Source organism: Vulpes vulpes, chromosome 4 (assembly GCF_048418805.1).
Source record: "Vulpes vulpes isolate BD-2025 chromosome 4, VulVul3, whole genome shotgun sequence".
In the NCBI taxonomy this organism is placed as follows: Eukaryota; Metazoa; Chordata; class Mammalia; order Carnivora; family Canidae; genus Vulpes; species Vulpes vulpes.
In genome coordinates this window covers 95,773,610-95,795,503 of record NC_132783.1, presented here as the reverse complement: position 1 = coordinate 95,795,503, position 21,894 = coordinate 95,773,610, and the positions used below count along the sequence as shown (strand labels likewise).

The window sequence follows — 21,894 nt, the reverse complement described above, 5'->3', positions numbered from 1 at the left end:
CCAAGTTTACCATGCTTAGTTTCTATGACTCTAAGTAGGCAAAATGTAAGAACTCTTAAAAAGACCCCCCCCCCAAAAAAAAGCTATCCACATTTGAGAAAGCAGTTTAAGAAGTTTATTGTCAAAACAAATAAGAGATACAAGCATAACAGAAGACACAAATAAATTAATTATTCTGATCATTTTAGACTCCAGGGCTTCCCAATGAAAGGTCAGCTCGGCTCCCATGTAGACACGATATTATCCAGAACAAAAAAACAGTGGGAATTTAAGCCAGTGTTTAAGACAGTAACTGACCATATACATGGTGAGAGAAGAAATTAAAAAGTGGCTTCCTTAGTTCCTTTCCTTAGTAACATATATTTATAAAAGTATGCAGCTCTTTCCAGGGGACAATGATTTCATATAGAAGAATTTTAAATTCTTCCACCTCCCAGAAAAAAAGGTTTTATGCTTGGCCTGGACAAGAAAATCCAAATAGAAAACAAACAAAAAAATCAAAATAGGGTGACACTAGTTTCACATGAACCTCAAGACTATCATCTAAATGTAGGTACCACCTTTTCTGTACTTTAAAGTTTGACATCCACTTATCTATAGGAAACCAGTACACTGAATTTTCTCCCTTAGGAAGTTTTCAACCAAACTGGAGTTAAATTAATCTAATTTTAAAAGTGCAAAAAAGGATATGCAAGACTAGTGTTTGTTCTGTGACACATAAAAGAGAAGCATCCCTCCAACAGTGCTAGCCAAAGAGGTGCTCTGGTAAGAAGTGGCTACAGGATGAAGTGATCTGTAAGGCCTACCAAAACACAAGGACAGCCCTGGTTCAGCACAGAAGGGGGGGTCCCTGCCAAGTCTGGCTGTTAACTGTACCCAGATCTCAAATAGATGTGAGGTCCCCCAACTGACAAGGCTGGAGCACAGAGAAGTGTACAATCAAGAGGGCCAAAGTCTCAACTAGTTTGGGAACACCTGTGTTCCATGATTTGTCCATGCACATGTTTACAGTGGTAAAGAAATCAAGAAGCCTCAGTTCTGGAACAACACATTGTTTACCTAGTAAGCAATGATCAAAGTTCTTGTCTAAGGTTAAATGATACAAAAATGGGTATGAGATCCCCCATACATCACTGCTGGGATTATTTAACTTTAAACCACACAACTTCTAACAAGGACAAGCTTTGCATTAACATTTCTCAAAAGCCAATCATATCTCTAGCTCCAGCCTCAGTTTAAGAGGTTTTAAAAACAAAAATAACTTTCCTATGTCAAAGCCACGGTAAAAGGGGAGTTGGGTACAAGATACCCTCTATCCAGAGTCCCTGGAATACAAAGAGCTCTAGAAGCCAGTGGGTGTGAGCACATTTAAGTCACGAGGTTTGAGATTATGGGTCCGTGGTGGTGGTTTCTTCCCTTCCATCACTGGAATGTCCATCTTGGGCGGCTTGAAGGTTGCCGGATCTTCAGCCATTCGGGTGGCCTGGACACGGATCAATTCCATTGGAGAAGGCTTCTGGGCTCCTCTGTAACTCTGGGTGGCAAAACCTCCTACAGAAGCAAACCAAAAAGCAAATTATTTCAAAATTAGTAGGCAGCCCCCAGTATACATGGTAAAATGCCATCCACATGGGTTTTTCTTGAAGGGGTTGGCTTAACCTGAATCAGACTTCTGAAGAGATCTTGGTCCAAAGAGGCTCCATTTATCCGCCAAGTTTCTGTCCTTGTCTCCACTTGCAGAATCCATGGTGCTAGGATTTGGGCCAGGTAAGGCTGTGGAAGAACCAGAAGCAAACCAGCCTCTGAAAGAGAAAGAACAAAGTGTACCCTTATATCCCCTTCCTACACCTCTAGAAGCATCTCATGCCAAGAGACTAGGAACTGTCAACTTCCCCTGCTCCCTGAAACCACAGGCTTAAATTCCAATTTTGTATGCAGCCCTCGCTTTCCTAGAAGCACACTGCAGCTCGAGAGGCTCACAGGAAGGGCTCACCTGGACTTCTGCTTAGGGGAGGAGTGGGGGCTGCTGCTTGGGGTAGACTGGGCTGAAGCTGGCTGCTTCTCTTCTCTTGTTATCTCTCCACTCTGTAGCTTTAGTTTCTGTTCAGATGGGTTAAGAAGAGAAACTTTTCAAAAATGAGAGCTAATATCAAACAGCTAGGTAGGGTGTAAAAACTTGGTTCCCACTTTAACTTCAGGCAAAAGGATAACCATTAGTAGGTAGCATAATTTTGGATTACAGAACAGATATTCCTTTGATTTTGCCATATTAGACAAAATTCTATCTTTAAGAAAATCTGTTCCTTCTACCACATATCTCAAATAGCTCTGTACTAAATATCACATTAGTTTTTACTTTCGGAGATGTCTATTCCACACTTGCCCAGCCAGCCATAAGTGGAAGAACCAGAACTCAAGCTGTTGGCCTTCCTGGCCTTTCAGGTAGGGCCTCCAACTCTCAAGCTGCTTCTCCTGCCAGATACAAGCCTAGCGCTTCCTGGTGTCTCAAGGCTAAGACTCAGGCATTGCTATTCCTCTCCAGCTAAATGCTTTCTCTGTTGAGCCTGTCCCCTTTCCGCCCTTTTCCTCCCATAGCCAGTCACTCTGGGTTCCCTGGGCACTGTAAATACACCTCTAACATACAGACTAGCTGTCTAGGAGAGGAGAGACAAATCTCCTTCTCAGTTCTTCTAGATCAAGGCCCTTCCACTGTCTGTGTGCTCCATGTCTAGTAAGCCCAAGCTACATTTCAAACAAATGTGCATGTTCTCAAATACTCAACATATCAATTTATGTAAGCTGGGACTTCAGCCATCCTCATGTTCTACTTATGTGGCTGAGATGCAGAAAATGGCCCAAAGTCAACTCTACCATTATACAGAGTACTGCTCACTTGCAGAATTCAACTCACACCCATCCTGGAAGTTATCAAAGACAGTGCCTCTCTCTGGAAGTATATGTCTTGTCTGAGAGCTTAAACTGGCCACCAACCCCAACCCAATCCCCTACAGCAGTGCTTTTTTAAACTTAGGATGCAAAGAATCATCTGGGATGCTCATTGTAAAAGCAAACAGTCCACAATGGCTTATATCCTTGCCCACAAGCCACCAGATCTGTATTATGATACATCCTTCTATATACTATATACCACCTGGGCTGCCCTCCAAGGATTAACATAAAGATTAAGTAAACCAAGTGTCTCGTAGGTCATAGGGCACTATTAAGTACCAATTGCCATTCCTACAGAAAATCCCTTGAAACTATGTCATTCATACAACTGTTGAGTCATCATTAACCTTATCAAAAATTGGGGATCCCTGGGTGGCTCAGTGGTTAAGCGCCTGCCTTCAGCCCAGGGTATGATCCTGGAGTCCCAGGACTGAGTTCCCCATCAGGCTCCCGCATCAGCATGGAGCCTGCTTCTCCCTCTGCCTATGTCTCTGCCTCTCTCTGAGTCTCTCATGAATAAATAAATAAAATCTTTTAAAAAGCTTTATCAAAAATTATTCTTCACTCATCCCAATTTTGGAAATGGAAAGGCAAAAACATGTCAATTCTACATTTGATTTTAATATTGTTAAAATTAAACATAGAACGTGATATTCCTTCCCCACTAAAGTATTACTTGTTAAGACTGCCCGATTCTCCTCTCTCCCTCAAAGATGATCACTCTGGTACACAAAGTACCCACTTCATTGTTTGTAATGTGCTCACAAACATCACATGTGTAAGCTCAGGGTCTCAGCCGCTCCTCCTAACCATAAGGACATAAGGCAGATACCCCCAACTTTGTGGATGAATACGCAGAAACCACCAGGCTAAGAGCTCTGGAGCTTTCAAGAAAGCGCCACCATGGTGGGACTAAACCAGTTCTGAACTGCTCACCTAAATCTTTCCGTTGCTCTCCACAATCCTCACCTAAATGAGCCAGTAACTTCTAAGCCACAGCATGTCTTAAGTTATGAATGAGGAGGGCTTTTTTAAAGTTCCTAAGAAACAAGCTTACGTGGAGCGCTTCTGCCACTCGAAGGTACTTGGTCTCCTCAGTGGTAAGGCCCTTGTGTGGTGTGTAGCCAGCATCTCTCAGCCCTGCCTGCTGCTCAAAACGCTGAATGCTCTCCTGGGTCTGTTCTGGGAACAGAGGAGATGATAGTCATGCCCATTCCCCTCTCCTACCACAAACAGGGAGTTCAACACAGACATTCATGGTTCTCTACAGAAGCAAAAGACCACACTGACTATCTGAGGAAGAGGGATCCCCCAGACAAGCATCACAGCAATAATGCTGAACCTTGTATAAAAGTTCTCTAACTAGGAAGCTTCCCTCACACCAAGCTCAGAACAGGTTACTCCTAAAGCAACAAATATCCTCCAGGGAAACACTCCTTCCCTTCCTTTTGTTTGTACCCTGACATTTTCTTTGTATTTAGAAATACAACATGGAGGGGGATCCCTGGGTGGCTCAGGAGTTTAGCGCCTGTCTTTGGCCCAGGGCAGGATTCTAGAGCCCTGGGATCGAGTCCCACATCGGGTTCCCGGCATGGAGCCTGTCTCTCCCTCTGCCTGTCTCTGCCTATCTATGTCTATCATAAGTAAATAAAATCTAAGAATAAATAAAAAATTAAAATTAAAATTAAAAAAAAAAATACAACATGGAGAAGGCAGCTGACATTCAGAAACAGTGCAAGTTCTCCACGTGTAAAGTTTCCTCAGCCCGATTCACCACACTCATTCTCCACAAAGACTTCTGCCAGAGAGAAATGGGTCACATCTAGGCTGGATGGCACCGAGGTACCAATTAGATCCAAACCACAAAGCACATGCAGTGAACTAGACAAGGTCTACCAATCCCACGTTTCTCGTGTATAAGATCTGCCATCACCACACCTAGCATGACAGACAGGCCTAACTCAAGGTTAGGGCAGTATGACCGGACATCAGTAAGTCAGTCATGCTGTGGACTGACTGACAGCTATATGTTTGCTTAATCTGCACCCACACTACATAATGCACCCCTTCATGCAGGAATGCGGCAGCTATGGACCAAAAGCCTGGACACCAGATGTCGTCATGACTTAGTCATCCCCTTCTGAGGAACTATTTCATTGTCATTAGAAACAGAAGCAAAAAATAAATAAATAAAGAGAGAGAGAGAGAGAAAGAAAGAAAAAGAAACAGAAGCAAAGAAAAAAACATGTAGGGACGCGTCTGGGTGGCTCAGCAGTTGAGCATCTGCCTTTGGCTCAGGGCGTGATCCTGGGATCCAGGATCGAGTCCCCACATCAGGCCCCCTGCATGGAGCCTGCTTCTCCCTCTGCCTAGGTCTCTGCCTCTTTCTTGGTGTGTTTCTCATGAATAAATAAATAAATCTCAAAAAAAAAAAAAAAAAGCACGTAAAGATGTTTTCCAGTATTACTAGGTAGCCACCTGAAAATTTAAAAAGCAGGAAAGAATTTAATGAATTATAGTACACGAATACCTGGATTTTAAATGCAGTGATTGGTTCTTTAAGACTAGAGCAACATCCAAGTTCATGGTAGTATTAGTTGAGAAAAACAGAATGGCATGTCTACTACACCTGTGATTATATAAAGATATACATCAAAGTGGAAGTGACCAGACAAGTACCTGAGTGACAGTAGCACACTGGGCTATTACAGCATTCTGTACTGCTGATGAACAGTATTTTCAATGAAGAAGTTAATACTGTGCTATGACTGTGAACAATGACTAAGCTCTCTAACACTGCCACGATACATTCCCAAGCTGGCAAAATACATTCCCAAGCTAGCAGCTGCTGATTCAAACAATGCCTTTATGTATGAATAAAAAGAGTCCAAGTAAGAGTTTGGACTTGTGGTTTTTAGGTGAATTCTCCAGGAATTGCCCAAGACAAGCTGATGCCCTCCTGGAGCCAATAAACAAGAGCTCCCGACTTCAAAACTGAGCCAACCAAGGAAAACTTCTATGTGCTCTGCAGAGCTACCGCTGACAAGCAGAGCTGTGCCTCTAATAGATGTTAACTTCCCACAGCATCTAGAAGGGCCCTCCAGAACCAACAAGTTTAGTTAACTTGTTACAAGGTTTTAAAAGTTAAAAAATAAAAAAAGCAAGCTCTCATTTCTGGTCTCATTAGAGCCACATACCACACACTCTTAAGGCTAAAAATGGGGCAGCCTGGGTGGCTCAGCAGTTTAGCACCACCTTCAGCCCAGGGCACAATCCTGGAGACCCGGGATCAAGTCCCACGTCAGGCTACCTGCATGGAGCCTGCTTCTCCCTCTGCTTGTGTCTCTGCCTCTCTCTCTCTCTTTCTCTGTGTGTCTCTCATGAATAAATAAGTAAATAAAATCTTTAAAAAAAAAAAAAAAAAAGGCTAAAAATGCTTGAGGCACCAAACTTGCCTCAGGTCCAGGAGAAGAAACAACTTTGAGCATTACAATTAAAAAAAAAAGTAGTAGTAGTGCAGGGCAGGTGGGAGATGCCTTGGTGTATGTGTCACCTTCTCCAGGAGAGCCTGAGACAGTCACAGCAGCAGCTCCAAGCCACCAAGCACTGGGGCCACCTAAACCTCCCCTCAGCCTGCCAGCCAGATTTCTCATTTCATGGAGATGGAAACTGTCTTGAGAGTTAAGTCACCTGTTCAATGCCACACTGATGATGTGGGAAAATAAGATTGTATCAACAAAGCAACAGGAGTGTACCTAAATCAACTGAGATACTTAATATTTGGCAAATCTTCCAAGTAAGTGGATCTTCAACACCAGTGCATCATCAACCAAGCTGACAAGTGCCAGCACAGTCAGGACATGGCCTGCTAAGGCACAGGAGTTTGCAGAATCCCCCACAGCTAGCTTACAGGAAGCCCAAACTTTTCCCACCCTTACTTCATTCTATTCTGAGGAGGAAAAGTGCTTACTTGTGATCAGAGAATTCATGATGACATGGGTAGCTTTAGCCTTCACCACAGGGGCCTTGTCCACACTGTCAGTGGCCGATGACATGGTCATGGCAGGGGAGGAGACACTGGTCTCTCCTTCCTCCGCCTGTTCAAAAGAGGTAAGGAGGCGCTTGAGCAGGGCAGAGGGGTCACATGCCAAAATTTACTCTTTGGGGGAAGAAGTTGCTAAAATATCTTTCATTTGATACGTAACGATCCGAAGGAGGGGGCTGGCTGTCTCCGCCCAGTGACATAGCTATTATCCATAGTGACAACATACAAAGACGTTATATGCACAATATGAATTTGTACAAGTGGGAAAGCAAGAATTTGAAGCTGTGAGGTCTACTACCTGCCCAGCCTCTGTCTGTCCATTATCCTATGCTACTGTGTCCTTAAGAAAGTAGAAGAAACTCTTATTACTAAGCCCAACCAGGTATCAGGCATTATGCCGGCTTTTGCTTAATCACTGCATTTGCTAAGTAGTTCTCAAACTTTGCTGAGCATCAGAATCCCATGGGAGGACTTGTTAAACAGATTGTTGGGCCCACCCCAGAGCTGATGAAGGGTAGGGGTAGAGTGTGCTCAAGAATTCATGTTTCTAATAAAGTCCCAGATGATGCTAATGTTGCTAGTACCCAAGACCATACTTTGATGCCTGCTGCTCTAAAAGTTCAAGTAATAGTCTTTCAAGACAAACCAAAAAAAAAAAAAATCTAAGTAGCTCCTCATCTTTCACATGAGAGGGCTGAGACATAACGCCTTCTGTAATCTAAACACCAGAAACTATGCTTCGGTGGAGCGGGGAGAAGAAAACTGTGTTTATTCTGTTCTCTGCTTCTCCAAAGAAACTGAGGAGAAAGATGGTCCAACAGAAGGAGAGCAGAAGAAAGTACTGAAAGGCTGCATCCTTGTTACAAAATAAGATCTGCATCTTTTAGCTATAACCCGACTCAAGAGGGGCCTCTGCTTCCTTACTTGGAGCGCAGTTGACGGTCTGGACCCAGAGAATCGGGACACATGAGAGAATGCGTGTAAGGAGTCAAGCCAAGCCTTCCTATGAGACGGCAGTTGTTCCAAGCTGTCAACCATTCCAGCTGGGGCTTGCCAGAAAACAAAGCCCACCCCTTGCCCAGTGTTACGAGTAAGCAGCAGCCTTTAGGATGAAAAGGGTGTGCCCCTTCAAAGCACTACCAGAAGCCATGCTGGGGGCACCTGGTGGCTGAGTCATTTAAGCATCCGACTCTTAGTTCAGGCTCAGGTCATATGATTCAAGGGCATGTGATCAAAGCCCAAGTTGGGCCATCAGCAAGGAGTCTGTTTGAAAGATGCTCTTCCTCTGCCCCTCCCCTCATTTGTGTACACTCCCAAAGGCTCTATTTATTTAAAGCAATAAATAAAATCTTAAAAAAAAAAAAAAAAAAAAAAAGAAGAAGAAGAAGCCATGCTTGTTTTCTGCCCTTGTCCCCGGAGTCAGCTGCTCCGGCCTCGCAGTCAGGCTGCTGAGCCTTTTTCCCCTAGCACTGCCTGTACTTTCTACACTAAATATTTTCTCTTTAACAAATGACTAGGTCAGATTTCCATAGATAACTGACCCAAGGAATTCCCCCCAGAGCTGTAGGGGATGCTTTCATAGAAAGAAGCTCCCTATTTTGAGAGCTTTGTGGGGAAGGCCAAGGGGGTTCACTAGAAAGGAAGGATTAAATATAGCTCTACCAAGTGAAAGTTAATCAAGGAGCCAGGAGTCACACTACTGACACCCAATGTGTCAAGCCTTTTAATCCTCTTTTGTTATCCCCACTTAACACCTCCATGATCTAAAGTATTTTCATCTCTCAGGTGGGAGATACTGTAACTGAGGCGTAAAGCTGTGTCCTCAAAGTCATTGCTAGTACACAGACCCTTAAGGGATTCACATCTAAGTCAGCTTAAGCAGCTGCTTACTGTGCACTTTCTGCCATGCCCTGAGCTGTCACCGGTTTAAAGTTCAGTGAAACTAGCTGCAGATTAAATGGCCTCACCAGAACTTGGCAAGCCTAGCTGATTTGGGCTACAAACAGTGCCAACTTTCTTGCATTCTTGGTGACTGGAGTCAGAAGTGAGAGAGACGCAGGCCCTGCAGTCAGGACACATGTCTGCTACAAGCATGTGAGAATCAAACTGCACAAAAGGGCTGGAGAGCAGATCAAGGTGCAATGAGGAACGGGTGTGTGTGTGTGTGGGGACCTTAGGAAGGAGGCATCTTTTATGGAGGATGGCAATGGAAGAGCCATCTGAGGCAGGAGGAACAGCATGAGGAAAAGCACAGCATGTGTTCATAAAAGAGCCAATGTTTCCCTTAATCATTCAATGAACATTTTTTTGGAACCTACTTTATGCCAGGTCCTCTGCTAGATACTGCAGATGAGGGTACAAAATTAGACATGGCCCCTGACCTCAAAAAGCTAATGGGAGGTGATAAAATAATGTAGGGATTATGACAGGGGTCCGTGGTACAGGGGAGAGCTCAAAGGGAGAGGTACTGGGACAGGAGGGAAATCCTCACAGAAGAGATGTCTGAGCTAAGACTTAAAGGATACCATTTATCAGGCAGTGGGAATGGAAACAGGGGAGGGAGAACAGGATGGGGACTGTAAACATCCCAGGCAATGAGCAATGTGACACAAAGACTTGGAGGCATAAGATTCCCACTGAAGAAATCTTAAATAATTTGCATGGTTGGATCATGGGACAGGGGGGATGACACAGAAGAGTCTCAGGTAGGAAAAGACATGGCCATTCTAGTTTGAATTCACAAGAATAAAAAGGCCCACCAACTCCAGCTGAGGCACTAAAAACACACAGGGATTGGTAATTGCCCAATTCTATGGGTGTCAGGAGCCATGGAAGGCTTCTGGAGCAGAGGAAGAAAAACGAAGAGGTTGGGCTTGCCAGAAGCAGTCAGTAGAATCAGATACCTTGGCAAGGTGCTGATACTTGCGTTCTGGAATCACTGGCTTCCAGGGGATGCTGCCCATGTCCGATGGAGGAGGAGTCATGGGTGTAGGGTCCTCGAGGGCATCATCATAGCTGAAGGCCCGGCGGTACATCCCAATAGGCAGGGACATCTTGCCTAGAGGCCCACTAGGCTCAAGAGCTAAGAAGAGAGATACCTGTCAGGATGGGTTTGGCAACTGAACATGCTAGTATCTCTAAATTCAATTCTAGGCAGGAAAGCTCTGAAACACTCTTCTTCTGTGACAGAGCAATAGGTTCTTCTGGATAGCTAATCCATTCAAGGAAAGGTAACAGGACTAAAGTCCTTTCTTTATTGCCTGACACTTTGAATTCTCCACTTTACCCATTCAGAAGCCCTAATCCACTTTTATGGAGTAGAAAAAACAAAGTTCAACTTAAATTTACCTAAGCAAGGTCATACAACTTCAAAGTACAGTTTGGAATCAAAATCCTAACCTATGATTTCAAAGCTTACATTCTTTATGCCACAGAAGCCACCGCACAGCAATGCCAAGGCTCTCAATTCATGCAGGACTGAAGATAGGAAGTTCTTGCTCCCAGTTTATAGATAAGGAAAACTAAGGCCTAGTGGTAAAGTGATTTGCCAAAGCTCATACACAAAGTAGCCAGCTGGGGCTCAACTGCAGATCTTCTGACATCCCTTCCTGCTCTACCAAAAAAAAACAAGAGTGATGTTACAAGAAATATTTAATAAAACAATTTGCTATCCAGTGTCACCTCTAGTTTTAAGTACGCTGTATGACTTAGACAGCAGAGCCAATTTCCATCACAGAAACTGTGAGGGACAATCACTCTCATAAGACACTGCCAGCTGATGCTGCCATTTCTGTTCACTGGAACTGACTGGCAGGATGTCCCACGGTGACGCAGGCACCCTATTTCAAGGGCACTCTCAGTTCTGCCAGACCAGAGAGCAAAGTTCATTTTGTTTGTCTGCCTAATCCTTTCACAGCAGAACCAATGTCCAGATCCTGCCTTCAACATGACATTTTCCTTCTTAAAATTATACCATCACTCTCTAAGACATAAACTTCAATGGCATTAAGTCCCAATCAGGCAAAAACACTTCATTTAAACAGCAAAGGAGAACAAGCAGTTGTCATTTTTATTACTATTAATAATAATTACTAACAAATCCATATAAATAAAGAATTAGTGGTTGCCAGGGACTGGGATGGAACAGATGAGGAGTCATTGCTAATGGGTACAAGTTTTTCTTTTCAGGGTGATGCAATATTCTGGAAATAGATGGTGGTGACAGTCATACAACCATGTGAATATACTAAACACCACGACATTGTTCACTTTAAATAGGAATTTTATGGTATGTGTATTCTCCCAATTAAAACAAACACATAAGCAAATAATGATTACCAAATACCCTTCCTTGCTGGGCAACTACATCCCTCATCTTACCTAATCCTCATTAAGCAGATATTCTTCCCATTTTCCAGCTCAGGAAACTTAGGTATAGGTCTTAAGTGACACCCAGTTAGCAAGGTGGAGACTGCAGAACAGATCTAAGCCAGTGCTCACACTCTCCATGCAACACTCCGTGCTCCCCATGCTACAAAGCTTTACCCTTATGAGTGCAACCCTATGGCCCAGATGGTTACAGGGAGTTTATGGTAATCACAACAACAATCAAAGACAAACTAAAACGCACACTGATGATGTAAGAGACATCCAGAGATGGATCCACATCAGGAGACATGGGGGAAACTCCTCTATTAATCCACTTAATTTGGGAGCAATTTCAAAACATCTTAAAGACTCCTCCCAGCAGCCATCCCAACAGCCTTCCTAAAAATAATAATAAAGTCAGCTAAAATTTAGTAGGAAATATACTCCTACAGATAGAGACAAAAAAATTGAGCAGCAAATATATATTCATCACTAATTTTTAACTCACATTTTCACGTTATGTTTAATCTTCAACAGCGACCTTGAGAGAGGCACTATCTCTTTACTGAGAATCAAAATTTGAGTGATTCAGATTTGATTAAAACTCACTGGCCCTTCCCACTAAAGAGATAAGTGATTTCAGTAACCCAGAAAGTATTGCCCTACACAGGCCCAGGACTCATTAAACATTGCTGTGAGCATTCTCCTAACTGCCCAGGTTTAATATGCCTTCAAATCAGGCTGGTGTCGTTTTTGCCCAGACCTCCATTCTGCCCACTCCCTATCATCTCCAAAAAGGAGAATAAGTATCATCGTTTTGGTGCATATTACAAGAACTACACAACTTATTCTGAATTCTTATTTGGTATCTACAGGAAAGTGACAAATTTGGCACACCCTTAGGTATGAAATGACTGTTCTCTTTCAAGTTAGGGTCTGGGTTCATATGCTGGCTGGGTGGCTAATAATATTTAAATTTAAATGATACCAAGTTTAAATACTTGCCTGGTGACAGAAAGTAACTATTAGTATATGGTTGAGGAAAAAAAAGTGGTTTCTATCTAGCTTAAAACATTAAGGGCAGAACAAGACTTTATCAAAAAGAATTAAGTTTACCAGGCACTTCTGGTTGTCTCGAAGCCATTGAAAGACTGGGATCCAGATGTTTTCTATATAGAATTCGGAGCTGAGTCCCTGCCACCTAATAAAAATAACAAAGGGCATGTTCTTACAGTGAACACCAAAGAATAGCTCTAAAGCTGTTCTTCTGACAGGCACACAGTTTTATAGCTTGTTTACAAGGTTGGAGCACACATAAAAGAGCCAATAGGTGACAAACACGACAAAGGAGATTAAAAAAAATTTTTTTTAAGGATAAAGTCAAAAGTCTCATCCATGGATGATCTTAACACATGTGGTATGACAGACACTATACGTAGTGAAAAGGTCACCTTACCAGAGTGAAATGATGATTATGCTGACAGACAGGTATTAATGAGGAACATTGTCCAGCGGCTGCAAATTAGTAAAGCTGCTTGAGGAGAGTCCATCCATTTCAGAGGTTCTAAGAATAACAAACAACCAGCATTGGTACAGCCTTCAGAGTCTGTCAAACACCTTCGCCTACGATCATGTATTCCTCACAACAACCTTGCAAGAGTGATTACCCACATCATTTTAAGTAAATTAGGACTTACTTAACCAACAGCAAAGGGCTATTTACCATAATAGGTACACTCATTCTCCGTTGCTAACACTAATATTCATAAGGGTTTTATACAACGTTTATCTTGTGTTTTAACCCTTGCAGCAAGTCTGCAAAGCAGGCATTATTTATCCCCTACAATTTTAAAAGAACAAAACTAAAAATCAGGAGATGTGTGTATGTGATTTGCCTAAGGTCACAGATAAGTGGCCCATCTGCAAGGCAGGTAGTTTCACCTCCATTTTCAGGGGAATTAAAACAAAGCCCTGAAAAAGCCCAGTTACTCTGAACTTGCTACACTGCCCCTCTACCTAAGTTCAGAGGACGAGTTTGTTCTTCATTAAAGACCATCAAAGAAACCAAAGTTCAGCCATTCTCCGGGCCCAGGAAGCTTTCCGACCCACATTCATCCCCTTCCACTTCCCTTAACGCGTTCCACTCCCCCGCAAAGCTCACGCAACTCCTTCACGGGATACAGAACAAAGCCACCAGGATCTGAAAGGCCAGGTCTGACCCAACCCCCCTCCCAACCCGTGGGACTAAGGAAAAGGAGATTAAGGCCGGGGCCTGGGACAAGCCAAAGGTTCTCCGAGGGCAGGCAAGGCGGAGGCGTGGGGGTGAGAGCGAGGAGTGCGGGTCCCGGGCTAGGCCGGTCTGAGGAAGCCGAGGCGGGTGCGGGGGACGCAGCGGGGCCATCAGAGAGAAGTCCCACTGGGAGACCCTCACAGAAGACAGGGCAGGAGAGGAAAGGGGCGGTCGGACCGAGCTCTGCGCCTGTGTAGGGGTGAAGGGAGAGGGACCGAGAGGCCCTGAGTCAGCGCCTCGGTGGAGGTGGAGGAGCCGGAGGTGCGCCCCTTCGGATGCAAGGAGGACGCGTCCCCAAACAGGGCCAGGCCCGGGCCCTCTAGTTACCTGTTCTTCCGCTGCCGCGGGGCTGCCTACAGCCGAAGCTGCGGCACTAAAGAGGCTCTGAGGACCCACGTCTCACGAGACGCTGTGGCGCAGTCGGAACCCAAGCCATGGTGTGAGCGGCGCTGTGCCCGTGGCGACGCCGAAGGCCTCGAGCACTGACCGGGAAACTCCGGCTGCCGAACGGGCCGGCGGCCTTTCCGTAAAGCCTTCCGAGGTCTCGTCACATCACGCGAGATTTGGCCCGAGAGGCGTTTAGGACTTGCTGGGACCTGTAGTCCACGGTGGGAAAGGCCCCACGACTTCCCTGGCAGCGTGAGTCGGAGGACACAGTTCTGTCCGCAGAACCAGCCATCTCCCTGAGGAAAAGCCACCCTTCACCACAGCCCGTGCATTGGTCTGTGGAGGAGTCCGATGGAGATAGCATTGAAAAGTGACGTCCGCAAAGCCATTTGGCGGAGGGGAAGTTGGGACCCAGAGAGATGGGAAATCACTTGACTTAGGTGAAGGGAACCGGCACCCTCCTCCAGAAACAGCTACGCCCGGCAGGGTTCATACGAACAGCACAACCGAGGAGCCCCTACTCTCTGCACGGTAAGGTGGTCCTAATATTTCCATTTTACACCAAGGAACGTGACACTTGGAGAGGTGCCAGGTCAAATGTCATACCCTGAAGGAAAACTTCTCTTTTTTTTCTTTTCCTTTTTTTTTTTTTTTTTTTTTAATAAATATGGTGAAGCAACAAAGTTGAGGAAATAAAATAAGATGAAAAAAAATCTACTCCCATTTCTACCCGAAGTCCAAAGCTTGACATCAAGGCTCATCTCGAGGGCTCTGAGGACTGAAGTGGATCTGCAGGGCAGGGCAGGGCAGGGCAAGGTTCTGCATTTGCTCTTTGCCAGGCCTACTAGCCTGAGAGGCTTCGCTCCTACAACTTTAAACTTTGAGTGCTGTTACCATGGTGCTTGAGTGAGCCACCAATTCAAGCCTTTTGTGGATTCTATAGTTAGCTTATGAATGAATAGCACAATTACATTGCAGTGTGATTTTTGTGTGTGTTAAAAGTGTTACTTTGGCAGCATCTGGGTGGCTCAGTCCGTTAAGCAGCCGAGTCTGATTTTGGGATAAAGTCATGATCTCAGGGTTGTGTGATGGAGCCTCCTATCTGCTCCACAGTGAGGGCAGAGTCTGCTTGTCCCTCTCCCTCTGTTCCACCCCCATCACTTGCTTGCTTGCTCACTTGCTCTCAAATAAATAAATAAAATCTTTTAAAAAAAATTGAATGTGTTAATTTGGAACTTTTAAAACATTGCTATATAATTTTTTACATTTTGCAGAAGCAAAGCTGACACCTTACCCTCCTCCATCAAGAGGATAGACTTCATGGCACAGTTCAGTAAAGGGGGAAGAAACAGGACTTAGTGCTATTACATAAATAATAAGCATCAGCTTGTTTTCATCACCAAGTAAAACTAAAGTATTTCCTAAGTAAAACAACTTTATCCCTGACTTTAACAATACAAATTTCTGAACCTATGCATTATGTTGATCATCATCATGTAAGAAAATGGCTGTTTCCCACAAAAAAACAAACAAACAAACAAACAGATTAAACTTTTAACCTTCACAATCTTATAGGGTTTTCCCCCTTTAAGTGTGTGTTGTATTTTTTATTGAGGAGCAGATTATTTTAAAGCCTGGTGTCCCTTAGAAGCCTTCTTTGCAAGTACACTTTTTGAAAGGGTTTGGTTGCACAGGTGAGGATTCAGTCACAACTATGTTTTGAGCTGTTTGAGCTCAGGCCATCTTTTGCAGCTCTTGGGATGGATTTCTTACAGCAATAAAGGTTCCCCTTTATCCCCTTTTGTGCTTTCTTCTGATGCTGGTTTTGGTTCATAGGCAAGCCTGCTTCCATTTCTATGCACAGCCACTTTTTTCCCCAGGGGTGGCAGCATCATTGGGAAGTTGGTCCTTGAGGTCTGACTGTATGGTTAAGTGTCTGGGGGCAGACAACAGTCAAGGGTCCCTGTATGTAACTGACCAGGGAATCCCGTTGCCTTCTTACATATGTTTACAACATACACTTAGTATGAAACTAATTTTCTAAATCCTTTTGCCTCTGAATTGCCTTTTTGCATTTCCTTGGACATCTCATACTTTAACAAATTTGGAGCCTCAAAAATTAGAATTAGGGATCCCTGGGTGGCGCAGCGGTTTGGCGCTTGTCTTTGGCCCAGGGCGCGATCCTGGAGACCCGGGATTGAATCCCACATCAGGCTCCCGGTGCATGGAGCCTGCTTCTCCCTCTGCCTATGTCTCTGCCTCTCTCTCTCTCTCTCTCTCTCTCTGTGACTATCATAAATAAAAAAATTAAAAAAAATTTTTAAAAAAAAAATTAGAATTGACCAGGATCTCTTGTACATCCACCCTGAATGCCCCAAAGCATCCTACATTCCTACTTCATGAGGGTGGAGGCAGGCAGCAGGATAGAGTTCTGCCTACCTGCCTTCCTCTGGACATCTGCGCTCTCTGGCCAGTCCAAACCCGCTCCTTAGACTTGCCAACATTCTCAGCGACCCATCAGCAGACAAGAACTTGTTTACTGAGAAGGGAGCAAGTGGGGCATTTTAGCACTTCTGGGGTTTCTAGACTCAGAGCTCTATCTGGAAGCCTGCCCCATATATCATCACGGATGAGGTATTTCCATTGCCCACTCAGCTGCAGAGAAAACTAACACTCTCAAGGGGACCTTGGCAAAGATATCTCAGCCAGGAAATGGCAGAGTTGAAATTCAAGCCCAGGGCTGAATGCCCTGCTGATAGTTTGGCCGATGGCTGTCCTTGGCCTCAGCTACCCCACTTTTAATACCCCTGGGGCAAGAGGGTTGATGGCACGTTCCCACGGAGGAAAACAAAACAAAACAAAACAAGAAGTAACATCTCCCTCTAGTGGTGAGGGGGAAAGATTTCACTGAAGAGATTAATTAAAAGATCAGTTGGGCCAACTGTCAGGCTGTCCTTAGAGACCAACTTCTCCAGCCTGATATTATACAGGTGGTGCAACTAAGGTACATCGAAGAGAAGGAACCAGGCCAATGTCACACCATTAGTCTGGGGCAGTTAATTAAATAGAAAATGTGTTCTTGTGTTTTACTTAATGTCAGGCATGATGCTCAGAGCTTGGGGACACCAAGCTGGGTGAGGATGTGCTCACTTTAGCAGCACATATACTAAAATTGGAATGATATAGAGAAGATTAGTGTGGCCACTGAGTGAGAGATACGCTGGGAAGGAGGACACAGTCCCTGACTGTTATGGGCTGAATTGTGTCCTCCCAAAAGTTCCAAAACCCAGTGACTCAGAACAGAGCAGTATTTGGAGATAAAGTCTTTAAAGGATAATTAAATTAAAATAAGACTGGTGTCCTTATAAGTAGAGGAAGAACCCCCAGGGTTGCACACACATAGAGGAAAGGCCATGTAAGGACCCAGTGAGAAGGCAATTAACTGTAAGTTTAAGAGGGAGGGCTCAGAAGAAACCAAACCTGCCACCATCTTTATCTTAGACTTCCAACCTCCAGAACTGTGAAAAAATAAATTTCCGTTGTTTACACCACCCAGTCTATGGCGGTTTTTATGGCAACACTAGCAAACTAACATGAGGAAACAGACAATGAATAAATGGTTATGAATAACTACAAATCAAATGTCATGAAGCAATAGCACCAGGTGCTATGTAATAGAAGGGCTGACTCTGGAAGGTCAGGGGAGGTTGCCCAGAGACATACAAGTTGTAGAGGCAGATAAATAGGTAGAGGGTGCTCCAAGTAGGGCAACAGGGTAAGGGCAATGACTCAAAGGTAGGAGAAAGCCTGTGTCTAAAGAACTGAGAGGGCAGCCCGGGTGGCTCAGCGGTTTAGCGCTGCCTTGGGCCCAGGACGCGATCCTGGAGTCCCACGTTGGGCTCCCTGCATGGAGCCTGCTTCTCCCCTCTGCCTCTCTCTATATATCTCTCTCATGAATAAATAAATAAATCTTAAAAAAAAAGAACTGAGAGAAAGTACAGCTGGGGGGTGGGGGAGCCCCCACCCCCAATACAGTTGGGCTTCATAGGCCAAGGTACAGAGTGTGGTCTTTTCCCTGAAAGCTAAGAGAGGAAGTGGCCATCTCAAAGTAGATGTAGTGTAAACAACTCTAATGTCAGCCTTTGGTGAGGAGGAAAGGGACAGTTAGAAAGGTTAGTTGCAATGTGCCCTGGTGTGATTTTTGTTAGGCTAGAATCACTTATCTGGATGGCAGAAATTAGCGCATTTAAATGCAGTTGGGAAAGAATCAAGCAGAGAGGGAGGTGTGGAAGATGTGAGTGAGGGGTTTAGAGCCCTGGGAATCAGGAAGGGGCCCAAGGGATTTGGTAAACTACTTAGGGCCTATGAGCCTTTCAGGGACTTACAAAGAAAATCTCTGAGTGCTAAAAGTAAAATCATTGCCTCCAAAATTTTTTTTAAACCATGAATAATCAATATTAATGTTTAATTAAGTGCCTGAACAATAGATTATTATGTCAATTTTCTTTTATGACAGTGTTTAGTGTTCATAAAAATGGCATTTACATTTGAAAACAATTTGGGGGGCAGCCCTGGTGGCTCAGCGGTTTAGTGCCACCTTCAGCCCAGGGCCTGATCCTGGAGACCCAGGATTGAGTCCCACGTCAGGCTCCCTGCATGGAGCCTGCTTCTCCCTCTGCCTGCGTCTCTGCCTCTCTCTCTCTGTCTCTCATGAAAAAATAAATAAAATCTTTTTTTAAAAATGTAGACTACTCTCTCCTAGCCAGCAAATGCCAATGCATAATTTACTTAATTTATTTCCGGAGCCTTTGGTAAGCCCCCTATGCTTGAATTAATGCCTCTCCTCATATGTGCTCTTTTTCTCGTATCATTGCATTATCACAGTGTCCTGTATTGGAACTGCCTTTTGATTTGCTTATACTCTTTAGCAACATTTATTCAGACCCTGTGATGTACTGGGCAATATGCTTAGCACTCTACATGCGCTATCTCATTTTACTTTTACTATATCTCAATTAGATAGGTTCTTTGGTAACATCTGGCTTACATATGAGGAAATTGGGACTTGGAGAAGTTGCTCAAGCCAGACAGCTAATAAGTGGTGGAGGTAGGCTTTGAACCTGGGCAGTCAACCAGATACTTCTAATATCCTATCTAGGAGCATGTTCTTGTTAGGAACCTTCTGACATATTTGATACTAAAATGCCATGATGTCTGCAACTAATTCTCAAAGATTTTGTGTGTATCTGTGCATTTATGTGTGTATCTGAATATACACAGAGAAAGAGATAAATAGATAAACCAAAAAGGCAAAATGTTAACAGTTTGTGAATCTAGATGAAGGATTTACAAGCATTCACTAAGCTATACTTTAAACTTTTGTCTATAGGTTTGAAATTTTTTGAAAGAAAAAAATTGGGAAAAATCCAAATGTAAAGTGCTTTAGTCAGAATTCACTAGGTTAAATGGAGAGAAACTCAACTCCACCAGTTTAGCTCACACAATCCTTCTTGAATACCTGAAACCAGAGGCTCAAATTTTCTCAACCTTCAGGTTATCTTTATTCTCTCTATGTTTATAGGGAACATGAATGCTGATAGCGCTCCAGCTTTATTTCCACCAAGAAAAGTATGGCTATTTCTCTTTTTTATAATATTTTATTTATTTAGTTAGTTAGTTAGTTAGTTAGTTAGCTAGTTAGTTCATTTTTGGATACATATATATATAGAGAGAGAGAACAAGCAGAGGAGTGGCAGAGGGAGAGGAAGAAGCAGGCAGCCTGCTGAGTAGGGAAACTGATGCAGGATTCAACCTCAATACCCTGGGAACGTGACCTGAACCCCCCGGATCATGACCTGAGCCAAAAGCAGACACTTAACCAACTGAGCCACTTGGGTGTCCCAGAGTATGGCTATTTCTCTAATCCAATTTGAAAGTCTCAAACACTTGCCCTGGCTTAGGTCAGTGCTCCCTCCCACTGCAATCAATCATCTGTGGTCAGGAGCATGTTACATTAGAAAATGTTAGTTTTGGGGGACCTGGATGGCTCAGTCTGTTAATCGTCTGCCTTTGGCTCAGGTCAGGATCCTGGAATCCTGGGATCAAGCCCCACATTAGGTTCCTTGCTAAGCAGGGAGCCTGCTCTTCCCCCTCCCTCTGCTGCTTGCCCAGCTTGTGCGTTCTCTCTCTCTCAAATAAATAAATAAAAATCTGAAAAAAAGAAAAGAAAATGTTAGCTTCCCTAGGAATCTTGTGATAGGGATAGAAGAAACATTCCCACAGGAAAAGGGGGAGGTGACAGAAAGCACATAGTAGGTGCAATCAGTAACTGCTCAACCAGGATTGATGAATACTGAAAGGAGGGGAATTATGCTAGGTGCTGGAGGTACAGCAATGACGCAGTCCCTGCCCTCAGGGACCTTCTACCAGAGGAGACAGGCAATAAACTGATACTCATCCAAATTACTAATTGAACAAATGGAGAAAGGATATGAACAATCACAGAAGAATAAAACTGAATGGTGAATATATAAAACACATACAAAGTTGCTCATTCTCAGTCCAAATAGGAAAAATACCAATAAACAAAGAGATATAAGTTCATTTCTGTCAGATTTACAAAAGTTTTAAATTTGATGATACTATATGTTGGCAAGGTTATGGGGAAATAGAGACTGAATATGTTTTCATATTATGGATTATAAATTAGGATAACAATTTTGGAGAGCAAATTGGCAATATTGACCTTGAGAATGCACAAAAAGAACAATTCAGCAATTCTATTCCCCAGGATACTTTAGAAAAGTTCTCACAAACGTGCTCAAGGAGATGCCTCTAACACACATCACTGTGAGCACAAAAATCACATCACTGTGATAGCAAAAATGGGATCAACCCAACCATTTCAACAACAGAAGGAAAAAAAATAAATTGTGATATATTCACACAAGGGAATGCTACTACACAACATTTGTAATGAATGAACTAGATCTCTATGTATCAACATGGTTGATCTCAAAAACATCACGTTGGATTAAAAAAGATAACAATAGTACATTACCTGTAGAGGCCACTTTTTTTTTTTTTTTAAGATTTTATTTCTTGGGATCCCTGGGTGGCGCAGCGGTTTGGCGCCTGCCTTTGGCCCAGGGCGCGATCCTGGAGACCCGGGATCGAATCCCACGTCGGGCTCCCGGTGCATGGAGCCTGCTTCTCCCTCCGCCTGTGTCTCTGCCTCTCTCTCTCTCTCTGTGACTATCATAAATAAATAAAAAATTAAAAAAAAAAAAAAAAAGATTTTATTTCTTTATTTTGAGGGAGAGAGCACAGGTGCACATGTGCTTGAGTGAGCTGGGTGAGGGCAGACAGAGAGGGAGAGAATCCCAAGTGGACTCCACAGTGAGCAAGGAGTCCCACATGGGGCCAATCTCATGACCCTGAGATCATGACCTGAACCAAAACCAAGAGTCAGATGCTCAATTGACTAAGCCACCAGGCATCCCCATAGAGACCACTTTTAGGCAACAGGCTTGAGCAATGGGAACTTGAAAAGGCAAGAGGGCCAAAGTGACCACAGAGCTGATGCAAACAGGCTCATCAAGCGACCCACCTTGAAATAGCCATAGGACCTAGCTGACCAATTACAACCAGGCACAGTTCCAAAGATTACCAAAAAAGGGAAAATTCCATACAGTCCCTTACTTCCTCACTCTACCCTATAACAATAGCCCCTTACAACCACCTCATAGCAGACAGTCTCTCCTTTGCTGTCCTGCCTGCTGCTCCCTTGCAGTGTATCAATAAACTTTTATCTCTTTTGTCCTGCCTTGGGTGTATCCTTTCACTGCCCATGCCA

General features: G+C 43.9%; 1 protein-coding gene and 1 non-coding gene across 5 annotated transcripts; one reads left to right on the top strand and one right to left on the bottom strand.

The window, feature by feature from the left end:
* Positions 1-92: 92 nt before the first annotated feature.
* Positions 93-14,523, bottom strand: KIAA1191 (KIAA1191 ortholog). 4 transcript variants are annotated; one of them, XM_072756551.1, is made up of 10 exons: positions 13,980-14,380; positions 12,819-12,926; positions 12,479-12,563; positions 11,625-11,761; positions 9,898-10,076; positions 6,920-7,046; positions 4,007-4,131; positions 1,994-2,100; positions 1,660-1,802; positions 93-1,551 (listed from the first exon to the last, which is right to left on the bottom strand). In XM_072756551.1, the coding sequence occupies exons 5-10, from the start codon at positions 10,045-10,047 to the stop codon at positions 1,343-1,345; spliced, it is 861 nt and encodes a 286-aa protein (XP_072612652.1). In that variant the 5' UTR covers positions 10,048-10,076; positions 11,625-11,761; positions 12,479-12,563; positions 12,819-12,926; positions 13,980-14,380; the 3' UTR covers positions 93-1,342. The 4 variants fall into 4 exon arrangements, with proteins under 4 accessions (XP_072612652.1, XP_025862533.1, XP_025862542.1 ...); XM_026006748.2 differs by lacking the exon at positions 11,625-11,761 and having other exon boundaries at positions 13,980-14,523; XM_026006757.2 differs by lacking the exons at positions 11,625-11,761; positions 12,479-12,563 and having other exon boundaries at positions 13,980-14,523.
* A 2,658-nt stretch (positions 14,524-17,181) lies between these two features.
* LOC112928813 (U6 spliceosomal RNA) lies at positions 17,182-17,288 on the top strand. The gene has a single exon (XR_003236797.1). It is a non-coding gene; the product is annotated as a U6 spliceosomal RNA (small nuclear RNA).
* The last annotated feature ends 4,606 nt before the right edge of the window (positions 17,289-21,894 follow it).